This window comes from Chenopodium album, chromosome 21 (genome assembly GCF_948465745.1).
Source record: "Chenopodium album chromosome 21, dcCheAlbu1.1, whole genome shotgun sequence".
Lineage (NCBI taxonomy): Eukaryota > Viridiplantae > Streptophyta > Magnoliopsida > Caryophyllales > Amaranthaceae > Chenopodium > Chenopodium album.
Genome location: NC_137854.1, coordinates 31,537,503 through 31,553,399, shown reverse-complemented (window position 1 = coordinate 31,553,399; position 15,897 = coordinate 31,537,503). Strand labels below are relative to the sequence as shown.

Genomic DNA, 15,897 nt, shown 5'->3' with positions numbered 1-15,897 from the left:
TACATGATTTTCGTTATTCTCTCAACAAAAACAAAATCCAAAATATTGTACTTTTGATAAGTATTCCCAATGTACTTTACACGTGCTTTTTATACTTGTTCATATGAATTAAAACCCGTGAAATATAATAAATGGACACTTAATAATAAAACAGATAGAATAAGTAAAAAACAATTTTTTTTTTTTTTTTGGTAAGCAAAACTATTCACAAGCCAACGAGCGAAATACATTCATGTTCGAGTTCGAGTTCAGGTTCAGCTAGCTTCACATTCAAACTATTTTGTTTAAGCTCAAACTCGGCTCATTAGTTTGTTAACTTCTGATGGAGCCAAAGTATAGCACTTAATAGACAAATCCGTAATAGTGCAATCTAGTTAAGTTTCTCTGTCTCTATCACTACTAAAAACATAGCTCACACGAGGTGTCACCTTATTGGATACAGCCTGGCAAATTTTTTCAAATTTCTCAGAATTGGTCTTCAATACCAAAATCTAATTTAATTAATTATTTCCAAATTTTCTTTTCGTTGAGTATTTCACCAAATATAAAATATCAAATTATTCAGTCTTAATTCATAAGAAACCCAAATTCAAACAGAAGACACCAAACAAAAACAATGAGTTATCCTCCTCCAGGTAAACCCCAATTGAATTGAATTGAATTTTCTTGTTCAAGTTTGAATTAAATTTCCCAGTTTTTATTATATATATTGATCAATTATTGTTTATTTTTTCTGGGTATTTTTGATTGAATTTTGATGATGATTATGAATTTATGATGATGAATTATTAGGGTATGGTACACCATATGCACCACCATCAGCACCACCACCACCAGGGTATGAAGGGTACCCTCCACCACAAGGGTACCCTCCACCGCCAGGGTACGGCGGAGGTTACCCTCAGCACCACCACCACCACCACCAACCTGGTGGCTACCAGGGTTACTTCAATGATGGCTACCCTCCGCCTCCGCCGCCTCCTCAACCTTATCCACCCACCCAAGTTTATCATTGTGAGCATTCCCATCATCGAGATGATGGTTGTTTCTCCTTCTTGAAGGGATGGTATGCTTGTCTCTTTCCCTCCTTTGATTTCGCTAATTAGATCGTACACTCGGGAGCATGATATGTAATGTTTGTTATGTGGAATTTTAATTTGTGACATATTGGATGTGCTACTTATGTGAAGTGTGATGAGTATAGTTTTTGATTTTCCTGTTTGGTTTCATTTGCAAATTCGGGTGGTTTAGGTGCATTGACGAGGTGAAGAGATTCTACAGATGTGAAGTGTGATGAATATGGTTCTTTATTTGTGTTAGTGTTAATTTACGTGTTTATGTGTATATACTTAGTATGTGGCTTTAAGAGATGAGTCTAATTTGCAAAGCCGGTAAGAGATCTGTTTCTCGTGATCATTGCTAAAGTAAATTGCTTTGATCACTAGGATTTTGGAGTTGTTTTGCATCCTCTTGGGATTCTTCTTTAGTACACCTCTCCTCATTTCTCATAATTCCTTAATGTAATACTCTTACTAGTGAATTTTGGTGCTTCCTCCTTCGTGTCTTGCACATCTTAGTCATCAGGTGCTCTCTTCTTTTCAGTACAATCTAGAATGATCATTCTTACATTGTTGATCATTTTAATTTTGATTCTGTTCTTCGTAGCATGGACATATCCAACAAATTTTCTTCATGTATGCCATGACAAAGTGTTGCTTGATTAGCCTAATATTCCGATCTTCTTAAGAAACTACTGAGATGGTTCATTGATGACTTGGCGTATAATTTTTTTAATCCAATCCTCCATTTTTTAAATTGGTGTTGATCTGCCATCACATTAGATAGATAGAAATCAAAGTTTACGCACATGCATGAGAAAATTTTGGCAGAACTAGAGTATACTCGATTCCTCTCCTTACAATGTGATTGGATGGGGGCATTTAGAGGGAAAGAGAGGAAGAAAAAAGTGAGGGATTTATTTTCCATTGTTTAGATATGACTTTGGGAAAATGAAGGGATCCATTGTCCTCCCTAATTATTAAATAAGTGATTCCAATGTTGGGAAATTTTGGAAGGAAGATGCAAGTTAACTCCTTTCCTCTGTTCACCTCCCTTTCTTGCCATGATAGCCATCCCTACATATTGTTAATGTTTGCTAGATCAAAATATTGTTATTGATACGGGATGGCTTGAGAACTTGACCTGACTGAGTTTCAACTTGCATTTGATATGCTCTACTGCATAGTTCAGGCTGTGAATATTGGAGTAATGATAATGAATGCTTAAGAGAAGCTTTAGATCCACATCATTTTCATCTCTCTTTAATCCATATCCACCTAACTTCTGATGGAATCATTCTCAGTGTATAGGAAACGTATGTGATATTTTCCTATTAAGCTTGAGATTAAACAAGGGTCACAGTGGAATAGTAGATCCCTCAAGCAACTAGCTTTTTCATGTTGTAAAGTAAGTTGAAGGTTGAAGATAAAATTCTGGTCAAATTTTACGTTGTAAAGTAAGTTGAAGGCTGAAGAAAGGTTCTGGTCAAATTTTGCATAGTTATTTAATTAAAATGTATCAAAGTTTTCTGCTCGCATTGTTACTTCCTTATTGACTAATTGTGAATTGAGTGAAAACATGGAGTGGGATGCTGTAGATGATGGTTTTATAGAAGAGTGATTGGTGAGTGTGCAATGCAAGATAATGGAAGTATTGGATCTTTTATATCATGTCAAGCACCTTTGTTGGATCCTCTAATATGGGAATGGACAAGGCTCTTCATTTTAGGCTAAAGTCACGAAAATTTTCACAAAATAGCCGAGTTAGGCACTTGGATGCATATTTGAGTCCGATTAAAATAGCTCTTCATTTAGCCTAGCAGATTAGTCACGTAACCACATACATGCCTTGAGATATATTGATGGGTGTAAGTGTGTGTTTGATGAAGAATCGATGACCAAACCTAACAACTGGCTTGCATGCATTGGGTAGATCATGAGGAGTTATATTGCAACTCGGTACCCATGTCCAATATGGGTGCTTGTCTAAGTGTCTGACTTGGCTATTTTGTGAAATCTTTTCATAATTTTGATTAATAATGAAGGGTCTAAGTGTTGAGGATTCGACCCAGGTACTTGATGTAAATTGAAGAGTTCGAATAACATAAATAGGGAGTGATTAAGCCTAAATTGTATATTTTGGGTAAGTTATAGGGATAGTAATTTATCTTGAAGTTGCCTTTTGTGCTCTCTTGGACAAGTGGTTATATTCTCTTTCATTCCAAATCTTTCCATTGTTGGAAGGATCAAATTTTTTACAATTATATCCCTCCATTTCTCTCCTCTCCAATTTCCTTCCTTCCTCATTTGTTATCCAAATGAAAGATACTCCATCTTTCCATTTCTCTTCCCTTCTTTTCCCTCAATGTCCTTCAATCCAAACACATTGTTAATGCTATGTTTTGGATAACAACAGTGGAGGGAAAGGGAGGGGAAGGAAAAAGAGGGAAGGGAAAGGGAGGGGAGGGGAGGGAGAAGGAGACGTTTCGTTTTCCTTCCAAATCTCTCCAACAATGGAGGGATTTGATTTATTAAAAGTGGAAGGAAAATGGATCCTTTCAATTCCCTCCCCTTCCTTCCTTGCATTAGATATCCAAACAAGGGAGGATGCATCTCTCCATTTCTCTCTATCAAAACATAGCGTACATTTGGTTGCTAGCTCGTTCGGAGGTCTATAGGCAGTTGGGCACTCAGGAGATTTCTGCCTTTATGGCCTGATAGGTAGATATTTGCTTAAACTCAAATCCTTACCTCAACTAAATCTATATTTTCTTTTATTTACTTGAATCTTCATTCTGTGTTGATTCCCTTGTAAGTGAATACTCTAGCATCTTGATACGTACGAAGTATTTCGGTAGGAACCATAGTTCTGTCAATTGCAGCCACATTACTCTCTCACAAGACACAGTATGTAGGGTTCAATTTTCATTGAATATAGAGGATTTCCTGGTAGATACGATAGATAGTGTTGTACCTCCCTCAGTCATTCAAAGCCCAAAAGGCCACCTCTTAGGTTGTTTGCAAAACAAATTTACAGTTGTGTACCAATAATTGCCTTATCATGACACCCATTGGAGAAAAATAATCTGTGGATACATACATATTCTCTTGCTGCTGGCAAAGAGCTTTTCTTTATGTTAGCTCAAAAATATTTTATTTTTATCATTTACAATGTTGGAAGAGAAACATGTCATGTGTAATTGTGGTACAGATAGAACTGTGATACTGTTTGACCAGTTAAGGGATGAGATGCATCTGCAAATGAGCATACTTCCTCAATCTGTCAACCACTACCAAGATTGCCTTCTTCCCTTGAAAAGATCTCCCATCTGCAATATCAGTTGACACCTCGGTCCAATTGCATCTGGGATTTAGAAGTACTGCAGGAACCTTTAGAAGGCAGAAGAAAGAGTTTGTTCTTTTGATCTATCTCACTACTAGCAATGAAAACCTTCAGTCTTTTCATGCCCTTTCAATATAAAGCTCCTACTATTTGCATGTACCCCTGAGTGTTTTCTTGATCGACTAACACATGAGACTAACTGGTACCTTTGAGTAAGCATAGAGTATTTGGATACCACTCCTCTTCCCTTGGTTTTAAAAAGCGCGCCTCGGGCGTGCCTAGGCGCGCCTCACTCCCAGGCTCTAGGAAATGGGCTTTAGCTAGGCGAGGCTCGGTCACCTACGAAAGGTGCGCGCCTCGTGCGCCTCAAAGCGCCTTTTGTAAGGTGCGCCTTTGCGCCTCAAGGAAAATAACTAAGATTTAAGTTATAAATTGAAAAATGGTGGACATTTTTTCAAATTAAGACTACCTTAGCTTTAAATATATCATTATTTAATTTATTATGGATCTTTTTAATTGGTATTAAGTACAATCAAAGAAAAAAAAATTATTTGAAATAAATATATAAATACATGCGCCTTGCATACAAAAGCCGCGCGCCTTCGCCTTGCGCCTCACGCCTAGGCTACAAGGACCATTTGCGCCTTGGTGCGCCTTGCACCTTTTAAAACTAAGCCTCTTCCTTATCAATACTCTCTAAACCAGAGGGGCTATTTGGATGGGAAGCTGCATTAATTTGCTGTACTTACAATTCTGTGTATGGCGCACTATAAACTTCAAGCCTTTTAACTTAGAAATTATTTGTTCTGAATTGTTGTAGCAATTTGTTTTTGTCAAGGATGCTCTTTACAATTCTTGCCCAACAACTCCCACACTAAAATGTGTGAAAGATGTATTTTCTAGTGGGAAAAATCAAGTTCATGTTTTCTAGATACACAAGGCCTCCACTGCAAACACCAGCCAAAACCTCTTTTTCTTTAGTCAACGAGATTTGATGCCTAGGGAATAGTCTTGCTAACACTATTAATGGATGGCCTTTATGCATCAAACTGCACCAATTCTGAGTTTGAAGATGTTTCAATAACAGAAGGAATGGCAACATATGGCCAGTATTGGAGCAGTCGGCAGTCTTAAGTCCTCACATGCCTTTTGAAATTCACCACTCCTTAAACTTTATTCTTCAGACTTCTCACAAACTTCCTTGCACACAGTGGAGAATTCTTTAGCAAACACAATGTGTCCCAACATTCCCAAGTGTTTTTATCTCATGAATCTTGAGAATATATATCCACCAAAATTTGCAAAATGATTATTTTATTATTTATAAGGTGGATTGGAGTTATGTAGTTTTGTTGGTGGTGCTTAAAGATTAATATTGTAGGAGGGGGTGGGGGTGGTGAGAAGGTTAATATTGTAGAGGTATGCTGAAACCCTCATCATAATAGCAAATATCTGACCCATAGGCTACTGGTGCTTCAGTGAAATCAGTATCTTTACGCCTTCACTCTAATTGAGAACTAAACAGCCAAGACAGGCTCCCTTGATATACTTGCTTGTCACATGTTTTCGGCCATATAAAATACATTGAAATTCCTTTCTAAAATGTTCAATGTGCCATAATTCATCATAGAGTATTGTATTATTATATCAGTGTTAAAGTCTTTCCTTTCCCATGGCTATTGGAAACCATACACAAGTATGCACTTTCGAAGCTCTCTGCATCAGCAGGTTTTAGGTAGCAGCCCAACTTCCTGCAGTGTTTGTTTTGAGTCCAGGAAATTATGTGCTCTTTCTGACTTTATTTAGGATTAGAAGTTTGGATTTCTTAACCCTACTTGTAGCTCCTATGATTCGATAGGCGTTCGCATCGAATCTGCTCTGAACCGGTCGATTCCTGAGCCATTCGTTCTCCCCTCTCGGTTGGCCCGGCTTGCTATCTCTTTATATCTCGAATCCCTCGTGATGGTAGGACTCTCTCTTCGCCTTGGCTGCTGATTAAATTGAAGACATCCTTCCTGCTTTTAGAGGCGCCATCTTTCTTAACTTAAGAAAAAACGTGACTTTCATAGGCCTCTATGTGATCTTTTACTAGTGCTCTGCCTGAAAATACGAGAATTTCGTTTTTGAGACCAGTGCAATAAATGGGCTTTTGAGACTCCGTTTTGTTAGCGATCCTCTAGGATTTCTAGTAGGAGTTAAGACTATCGCTTTACCTTCGCATCTACGGCATCTGTTAGTGACATTCTTACAAAGGACTGCAAGATCCTTAACCCCTTCTTATAGGGTATTCGTTTCCTCCAAATTCTTAAACATGAATAGTGGCAGTCTCACATAGTTCATCATCTACTTTTACAGCCTTCTTCCTTTGTTGCTTGTTCTTAGATCTTTTATTTTTTGTAATGTGCATTTTTTGTTGGTTGCACCTTGCAAATGTTGAAGCCGAATTGAAGAGTAAGTTTGGGTGGGCTTTTGTGAATTAAGCTTATTTTTGCTTTAAAGGTTTGTCCAGTAATAACTCTGATCTGGTCTTGTTGCTTTTGCTATTGAGTTTCATAGTCCCCAATTTCGTATTATTTTGGGACGTTGATGACTCCCATATATCTAATATTGGCCCAAAATAGTCGGTGTTTTGCTATGAACTTGTAATGAATCAATTAGAATATACAACCATTCATGAATCACTCTAGGGAAAGAGCATTGGATTGCAAGATAGATGTGTAGAATTAAGAAATACAGAGTGAGTTTTTTTAAATTGACTAATTCCATAATTCTTGTATTCTATCGTACACAGCAGAACAACCTTCTGTTTTATAAAGTGTTCTATCTACCATTCTATTGCCACTGAAAATATATCATGTGTTCTTACTTGACTATTGATTATTTCGCAATAATTTTTTTATTTTGTTTTTTGCAGTTTTGCTGCCCTCTGTTGCTGCTGTTTGTTCGAAGAATGCTGCTTCTAGTCGCCTTGCTCTACTAGGTATTCTACCGAAACTATATGTGACTATGTGTCCCCTTCTTGAAGGCATGTCCAATTATGGGCATGCTCATCTGTGAATCTTGAGCATTTCTCTGATGCCCACATCTGCCGTCTTTATATTGTGATCAGAGCTTTTATTATTGCAGAAATCAGTATTCGTAATATTATTTAAACTGATGCATATAGTTTGTAAGTAATTCCAAAATCTATGTGAATTATCCTGAAAAAATTTGAGGTTTGCCCTTAATTTTATTTGACTTATATAGATAAATGTGGGCTATTGTACATTTTGGCGCCAGATCATGTTTATACATTACACATTAGCAACGGAACTAATAGCAATTTAGTTTAGGGTTCATGTTTATCAATCGGTTCCTAGATCAGACAAGTCGGTTTTGGGTTGGGTGATGTTGGGTCTACAACCTTTTGACAGTGACTTAGAAAATTCGAGTACATGTAGTTTGGGTCAAGAACTCTATCTCTATTCGGGCAACTTAACAGTGCTTATTTTGTCACCGAAATATTTAAATTGCATTATTTTACACTACCATCAATGACGACAGTAATAGATAATTTTGTACAAAAAATAAAATAAATAAAATCATAACATGAGTTTACATTTACCACCTAACTACTTTCCTGAAAAAATAAAAAAATAAAATAAACACCTAACTATTAAAATTATCAAATTACTTGTAAACTAGCAAAAATTCAAAGTTGGCATACGAGTCATCTGAATCAAAGAACAGTGCTTTAAAAACACAAAACATTATTTATTGTTTTGCTTTGCCCTAAATTTTTAGGAAAAATTGCCCGGAATAATCCCACCTTTGGGCCGTCCGCTAAAAATAATCCCACCTTTGGTCAGCGCGTCTGAAATCGAGAGTAGTGGTGGTTAGCGAGGCCGGCATCGGGAGACGACGGGGGAGGTCAGCGCGTCCGATTCGAGGTATTACAGAGGTCGGCATAGCCGACTATGGTGGCTAGGGTGGTCGACGGGGTGGAATCGGGGAACGAGTTCGGTGGCTCGCTGGGTTTTCGCGGGGGAAGGAGTGAGGGAGAGGGTGGTCAGGTGGCGGTGATTTCGGGGAAGGGGTAAGCCGCGCCCCGGAGCTGGGTTTTCGTGGATGGCTAGAGCCACGTGGCTAGCCGGAGCCGCGTGGCTGGCCGGAGCTGCGTGAAAGGGGTTGGGGTTGGCTTGGGTGGTTGATGGTTTTTAAATATTAATTATTTATTTTACTTTTTTTAAAAAAAAAAAGATTTATTTTATTTTTATTTTTTTTTGACCAATTACAGGCTGCCACGTGTATGGTAACTTGTTATAACAAGTTAAATGACCGGTTTGGACCATTTATAGCGGAGTGGGTATAAAGGTGGGATTATTTAAAAATAATCCAAAGGTGGGATTATTTTTAGCGGACGGCCTAAAGGTGGGATTATTCTGGGCAATTTTTCCAAATTTTTATGTGGTTTTGTGAAACTTTAAATTCTTATTTTGGAAAGAAATAAAATAAAATAAAATAAAAAAGTTGACACAAAACCCAATAGATGTAATTAGGGCTGGTTTGAATCTTTTGATCTGCTTATTTTTAGTTTTTTCGAGTTCAATGATTTGGCTCCTACTTTTGAACTCAAAATCCAACCCAATGAATGAAGAAATTAAAGATATCTTTCTAAAAAGCATAAGTTGGGTCAAATTGTATTATTTCCTCAACTTTTGCTAAGCTTGATCTAATGGGCGGCGGGTTTGTCAATTGGACTTAAAAACTTAAGTTCAAGCCTTTAATTATACTTGGTAAACTCGTTCACGTAAAATCAATTCTTCATGTACCAAATGTACTTAATTTAATTCCACAGTTAAAACTGATTGATCTTTGAAATTATTCAATTGGTAATATCCTTAAGACTCAACAAGAGGTGCTAATCGAGCGGTTGATCATGAATTGAGGGGTTCTCGACTCAAAAACATTTTACATGTGATCGAGTTTTTTACCGAGTTGAGTAGCTCATGATCTACTCGTAGTTTTGTTTCTTCTAAAATTTTAGGCCTTTATTATTTTTTGTTCAATTAATATAAGTTTTTCTTATTTATTTTTTTACTATTAGAAATTTACTCTTTCTTTTTTGATGATAAAAATTAACTCTTATAAAGTGTCAAAAAATTTTAAACAAGATATGGAGTAACTTTCTAAAAATTATACATTAATAAAATATATTATCGAGTTGTTCACGAGCTTATCAAGTCAAGTTTGCTCGGCTCATGCTTATTAACGTCTCGAGTCAAATTTTGTCCGAGTCGAGTATAAGTTGCTCATGAGCTGTTTAACTCAAATTAGCACCTCTATGCTTAACACACTTGAAATCGAAATAAGACACTTCCCAATACAATCCAAAATGAACCTAATGGAAACGACATGTAAATATAGACCTCCTATGGGTTGAGTTTTGAACTTATTAAATACCAAACCCAGAAACTGTATGGCATTACTGAGATGGCCAGAGCACAAACAGAAAGGTGGCTGTAGAAGTGGCTGGTGAAAACGATTAGCCTACTATCGTCTTCAAGAGCAATGCTCTGTGTACTACATGGAGGCTTCAGAGTACATAGTTGCAGCCAGTGCTTGACGACTGTAGCCGGTGCTTGACTGCCACCCTTTCATTGAATCATACTCTTTCATCTTTTGTTTATTGAAGTGTAATGAAATTGCTCACCATCTCAGTCAGTCTAGTTAGGCAAAGATCTAGGAATTCTGATTTGGTTGAGTCGGACAACCAATGGTTTTGCTCATTGATCCCTATAAATATTATTAAAAGCTTCAACTTAAAAAAAGTTTAGGCAAATAGCAGATGAATTTTGCCTCTTAACCAATAGCCATTGATTCACATACCTGATTGCGTTACACTAACAGGCAGCTTGTGGTAGAAACCAACTTTGCTGCACTAACAGTATCTCTGTAAATCATACTCCGTATAAAAGACACAAAATACTAGGCTTTCCATCAAATTGGGGAAAGTACTTCACCATAATTCTACATGTCCATAAACCAGTTTGCCTAAGAAAAAAAACAGCAATACAACAACAGCATGATAATAAGCAGGGGAAAAATAATCCATACTACAGATACAAACTACAAGGTCCATACGAACTCTGGTGCATCTTTCCTCGGCCCAACCAAAGTTCGATATAAGTACATCTTTTCTACTTTCTGCCTGTCATCGTCAAGATTGAAATCCCCTTGCTCGTTCTCATCGATGATCTCCACATTTAACCGTGGCATCTTCCTCGCAAGCAACTTGCAAGCCCCCAAGGTCACTTCACAAGACGACATCCAAAGGGATCGCATTGCTTCATACTTCCCGATGTCAGTTAGAAGTGCCGCATTTCCAAAGGGGCAATCCCGTATCTCTAACTTCCGGAGCTTGGTGCACCCATTCAACACATTAATCATCGCCTTATCACTATCTCCAGCAAAAGCAACAGAAAGCATCTGTAGCTCCTTGGCATACATACCAATGTACAGGAAGACCTGGTCAGTCAGAAGTCCTGAAATTGATAACCGCCGCAGGCGCTTGCACGATTGAACAATTGCCCCAAAACCCTCATCTAAAGGTTCCCCGGTGTCTGCATCCGGTTTTATTGGATCTAGGATACACAATCTGAATCGGATGAAATTCGGGCAGTTCTTTGCCACAGTTATTAATCCAGCATTCGTCATTTGGTGGCAGAAGTAGAGGACAGAGTTGAGCTTGGGACAGCCACTTGAAATCGCAACAAGCCCTTCCTCAGTGACAGCAGCAGCTTCCCCAGGAGCAAATGGGTCAGAAGGAAAAACTCTCAACTCTTCCAATTCTTTACAAGTATCTGCAACAAGAGCAAGCCCCTTGTCTCCAATGCAATCTAATATCTGCATGGAATAAATATCCTAGAATTAGACAAGTTGATGAGTGAACAAAAACTAGAAAAACTATTACTTTTGAATTTTGATCTGCCCTTACATTTAGTCACAGATAAACACAAAAAACAAAAAGGAAAAAAAAAACCTTGAACCTAAATGAAGCAAGTATATGCATGTGAAGTGAATAAAATGAAGCAATTAGTTATCCAACTGTTCACCTGAATAATTCGAGCAATGAACTATGCAAAAGTTGAAAACTTGACAAGGAACATACCCACAGGCGTTGGAGTTTCTTGCAATGAAGGATAAGCTGTGTCAGCTCAAACCCACTAATTCCAGGTGCATAGCTGAGGTTCAAAGTGGTCAGGTTCGAGCACAGTGGATAAATAGCGGGAAGACAGCGATCAGAAACCTCCAAGAATCCTGATAAGCTCCTAACTGATTCACACTTGGAAATGGCAGTCGTCAGGTTATTGTAGGTCTCAGACTTCGGATCATGAACGAAGGATCCGGTGCCCAAGTCTGCCAATTGAGGTGCCTTCGAAAGGATCTTCTGAAGGGTCTCAAAAGGAACAGTACGATTAAGCCTGAGACTCTTAAGATTTGGACTCCTAGCTACCAGCCTCTCAAGGGACGCCAGATTGACTTCTCCCTTGAGGCATGCGAAATTGAGGGACACAAGCGATGTGCAATTCTCAGGGAAGCAACTAAGCCAATGTCCCTTACGATCATCAACCTCATTTTCTTGCAAGTCCAGCTCTCTCAGATTCCTAGAATATTGGAGCACAAAATCATTATATAATTTATAACTTTACCCTTTCGTGCTCACAACAATTAATCTTCAATGATAAAGAAGCTTTGAGTTGGATCAACTTCAGCACACAGGAAACAAATTGGGCAGAAGCAAATGATACTAATCTCAAAAGAGTATGCATACAATAAATGGAAGGGCATCTGCAAATAATAATATAAACACTCTCAAGTTCCTTTGCAGCCACCTATCTATCATTACACATTTCCCCTCCACTGCCCTAAACTAATTCTCTCCTTTCACCCACCCACTTCGCTGCTCGCTACTAGCCTTCGCGAAACTTAACTTTGCTAAAGTCCAGGAGGTGTCAACAGGAGCAGCCAGACCTAAAGCAATTTTACATTCACATTTTTTTCTTCAAAAAGCATTTGCCCAATCATCTTTACTTCTTCAATCAATATTTTTAGGGCATCATTAGAATAACACTCAAAAAGTTATTCCATACAATATCATAAAACCAGCAACTATTATTCAACAATCTCTCTTAAAGCTACATTCAATGAATCGAACCAAAGCCTCAGTATATAATATGCATCAGAGAACAGTAGAAAGACGGTATATTCGATCTAAAATAAATACAGTAGAAGAAACAAAATCGCGACGAAAAGCTAAACCCTTTACTTTCAAATAGAATGTCCTAATCTATTGGATGCATCATCTCACCAAAAAAAAGGCCCCAACTTTGGGTTCCAAAAGCTACTTTCAACTACCACAATTAAAATAAGATCAAAAGAAAGAAATTTATGCTCCTAATTTCCAACAGAACAAGTTCAGATTAGTAGTATTTCACCAAGATTCCTAAATTAACTAAGCAAATCAGCTGACTTCCCCACAATTAATCATCCCACCTTAGATGCCAAAGCATAAAAATTGATACCATACAAAAAAAGTCAAACTTGCATATTTTTACTTCCTTCTTCCTCTAAAATTCCTTAGATCTTCATTTCCTGATTTGCCCTTTCTATATTTACCACTATTTACCAACTATTTCCCTATTTCACTCAATTACTAAATTAAAAAAACCCATTTTTTAAAATCAAAATTAATCTTTTCAGTTTCATTTATCTCTAAATTAGTAACACAAAAATACCCATTTAGCAACTAAATTCCAAATTAACTCACTAACTCCATAAAACTAACATTTCACAGCTGAAAAATGACATGAAAATGCAAAATAAATACAAAAAATAAAATTAAAAATGAAAATATACCTGCAATTGGAGGCAATAGCAGCAAGACCATCAGTAGTGAAGCCTTCACAACTAACCAAAACAAGAGACTTAAAATGTTGAAAAGATTTAGACAAAAGTTCAAGACTTTCATCACTAACAACCATTCTTTTCAACCTAAGTCCTTCAAGAGAAGGGCAACCCTTAGCAAGGGCCTCAATCCAAGGGTAAATATAACCTCCCCAATCATGAGGTACCAAATTAAAATCTGCAAAATGAGGCTTTCCTTTTAAAGTAAGTACCCTTAATCTTGGAAATCTTCCTATTAATCTTTCTGGGTTAATTGCATAACAGTTTCCTATGAATATTTGAGATCTACTTTCTCTTTCTACTTTAAACCATGTTTTGCATACTAATGATACTGAGTTTCGATCTTGGTTGCTAGTTACAAAATCAAATATATGCTCTAATACTTCTTCTGGGAAATAATTCATCCTTTTTCCAAATTCATATGTTTGAAAAAAAGAAAAGAAAAGAAAAAACAGATCTACTTTAAGAAAAACATAACAAAAATCAAATCTTTTTTGTGGGTTTTTTTCTTTGAGCTAAAAAGTCATCATTTTTAAGCAAATCAGAAGGAAATGATTGCAGAAATTAGATCTAATAATTTTACAAAATGAGCAAAAAAAATTAATTATGACCCAGAAAAATTTATTTATTTCTCTGAAAATAATCTACAAGAGAAAAAAAAAATTAAAAAAGATAAAGAAAGAAAATTTAAGGTTTTCTAAGGAATTTCTCTCTCTAAAAACTTTCTCTCTCTACTGTGAGAGAAGGAGAGTGGTAAGACAGAAAGAGAGACACAGAGGAAGAAGGAGGAGGAAAGAGGTTAACTTTAAACTCAACCAGGGTTAAATTTTATTTAACCATGGTTAAAAAAGTGTTAAAGATCGGACGGCTGAGCGTGGAGAGCGTGGAAATTGTGGGAAGGAATCTTGACCGTCGAAATAAGTAAAGTCCAAATGCATAACATGCATGTGTCCTTATCACTTGTTTCGATGAGAGAGCTCCTTCTGCAAAAATCAAAATTACAAAAAAGTACGTGTGTTCCGAAAATACCCTCATACTTTGGTGGAATTACTGGGGTTTTAAGGTATTTGTTGGAATTTATGAAGGGTATTTTGGGAATTGGGAATTTCGATGTAAACCTGGCCATGTGAGGGGCATCTTTGGGTCCCACTAGCTTTTGTTTACTCCTATCAGTGTTAAGAAAGCGAGTGTGGGAGCTTTTTTTAAATTTTTTTATTTGAAATTAAATAAATTTCTTTATTTTTTTAGAAATAAATTTCATTTTTATTTTTAGAAAATTATAATTTTGAGTAATTGATAAAGATATGATGTCGATATGATACCCTGTAGTAATGTCAGTGAATTTTTTCTTTCAACTCAGTGATTTATGTTGCTCTAATTATTTTAATTTTTAGAAGAAAAACAAAAAAAATAAAAAAAGAAAAAGAAAAAGAAAGAAAAAAAGAGTAAATAATTGATTTAGGTAATTTGTGTGATGATGAGCTATGACTGAGGCATCATTGGCTACTTTAATAATTTGGAAAATCGAGTAAGAAAAAGTAAAGAAGAGAATGATTTGGACAAATCCAAAGACTTTTGCTTCTAATTACGTCTCATTCTACATTTCTACACTTAGCTTGCTTCCGTTTTTGTACTTCCCCTTTTCATTACGGAGTACATAAAATTGCCAAACTTTGCCTAATTTATGTGAGAAATAGATTAAGAAATTAGGGATGTTCAATTGTTCATTTTGTGCATTGGCCTAAATTAGTTTTGAGTTTTGACCCTTAATCTCTTATTTTTAGAAAAAATATTTTAGTTATATTTAGTTTAGAATTAGATGGGTTTAATATGTATATTAAGAGCAAATAAGGCCATGCATGTTTGGCATTTAGCTGTTAGTTGTTTGCATTACGCTAAGGGTCTATTCACTTCAGTTTAATTTCACTTCAGCTCCCCTGCGAGCCACTTCTAAATCTCTCTCAACCCTCCGTTTATATAACCTCTAAAATTACAGATTTTTCATAAACTATCTAATTCACGCATAGGACTAATTAATCATAGCAATAAACAACTAAATCTGTAAATAATATGTTAATTTTGGATTGATGCCACCCAATCTCACAATTACTAAATGACTCGAGCAAAAACTAAAGAAAGTAAGTAAAATTTTAATCATGATGCCTTGTATAGATCCTTTGAAATTAAACTTGTCTCAACTTTTAGCAAAATATGGAACCAAGATATCATCCAAATTAATTGAACATAAAACCAAAATAATTTTTTTTCGGTGTTCCACCCAATTCACCTTTTGGGCTAGTCCGAATTCAAGGCTCAATTTTGAATGGTTAGTTTTCATATTCCTCCCAATTTTTGTTGCGGGGGATCAAACATGTGGTTCTCTCTATCAAGTACGGATCTAATCACCACAGCACCAACAACCCCAAAATAATATGTCTAGTGCATCCTACCACTCCGATCCATATGCTTAAAACTCACAAAATTAAATGCAGCACGAGCTTCAACTGCATGATCCAAGAATATAAAGTGACAGCATACCTTTGTCATTGC

The 15,897-nt window shown here is 36.5% G+C and overlaps 2 protein-coding genes across 2 annotated transcripts; one reads left to right on the top strand and one right to left on the bottom strand.

The window, feature by feature from the left end:
- Window positions 1-496: 496 nt before the first annotated feature.
- Window positions 497-7,679, top strand: LOC145602252 (uncharacterized). The gene is made up of 3 exons (XM_081658429.1): window positions 497-635; window positions 793-1,066; window positions 7,316-7,679. Exons 1-3 carry the CDS (start codon window positions 617-619, stop codon window positions 7,362-7,364), a joined length of 342 nt encoding a protein of 113 aa, XP_081514555.1. The 5' UTR covers window positions 497-616; the 3' UTR covers window positions 7,365-7,679.
- A 2,675-nt stretch (window positions 7,680-10,354) lies between these two features.
- Window positions 10,355-14,119, bottom strand: LOC145600868 (protein AUXIN SIGNALING F-BOX 2-like). The gene is made up of 3 exons (XM_081656723.1): window positions 13,300-14,119; window positions 11,552-12,047; window positions 10,355-11,286 (listed from the first exon to the last, which is right to left on the bottom strand). Exons 1-3 carry the CDS (start codon window positions 13,749-13,751, stop codon window positions 10,510-10,512), a joined length of 1,725 nt encoding a protein of 574 aa, XP_081512849.1. The 5' UTR covers window positions 13,752-14,119; the 3' UTR covers window positions 10,355-10,509.
- Between the last annotated feature and the right edge of the window lie 1,778 nt (window positions 14,120-15,897).

What these genes read in the sequence shown, in the direction of transcription:
- LOC145602252 (XM_081658429.1), top strand. An exon ending in TTCTCCTTCTTGAAGGGATG is followed by an intron (nt 1,067 to 7,315) that starts GTATGCTTGTCT and finishes TGTTTTTTGCAG; the next exon opens with TTTTGCTGCCCTCTGTTGCT.
- LOC145600868 (XM_081656723.1), bottom strand. Translation starts at nt 13,751, where the DNA reads ATGAATTATTTCCCAGAAGAAGTATTAGAGCATATATTTGATTTTGTA. An exon ending in GCTATTGCCTCCAATTGCAG is followed by an intron (nt 12,048 to 13,299) that starts GTATATTTTCAT and finishes CCAATATTCTAG; the next exon opens with GAATCTGAGAGAGCTGGACT. An exon ending in AGAAACTCCAACGCCTGTGG is followed by an intron (nt 11,287 to 11,551) that starts GTATGTTCCTTG and finishes TATTCCATGCAG; the next exon opens with ATATTAGATTGCATTGGAGA.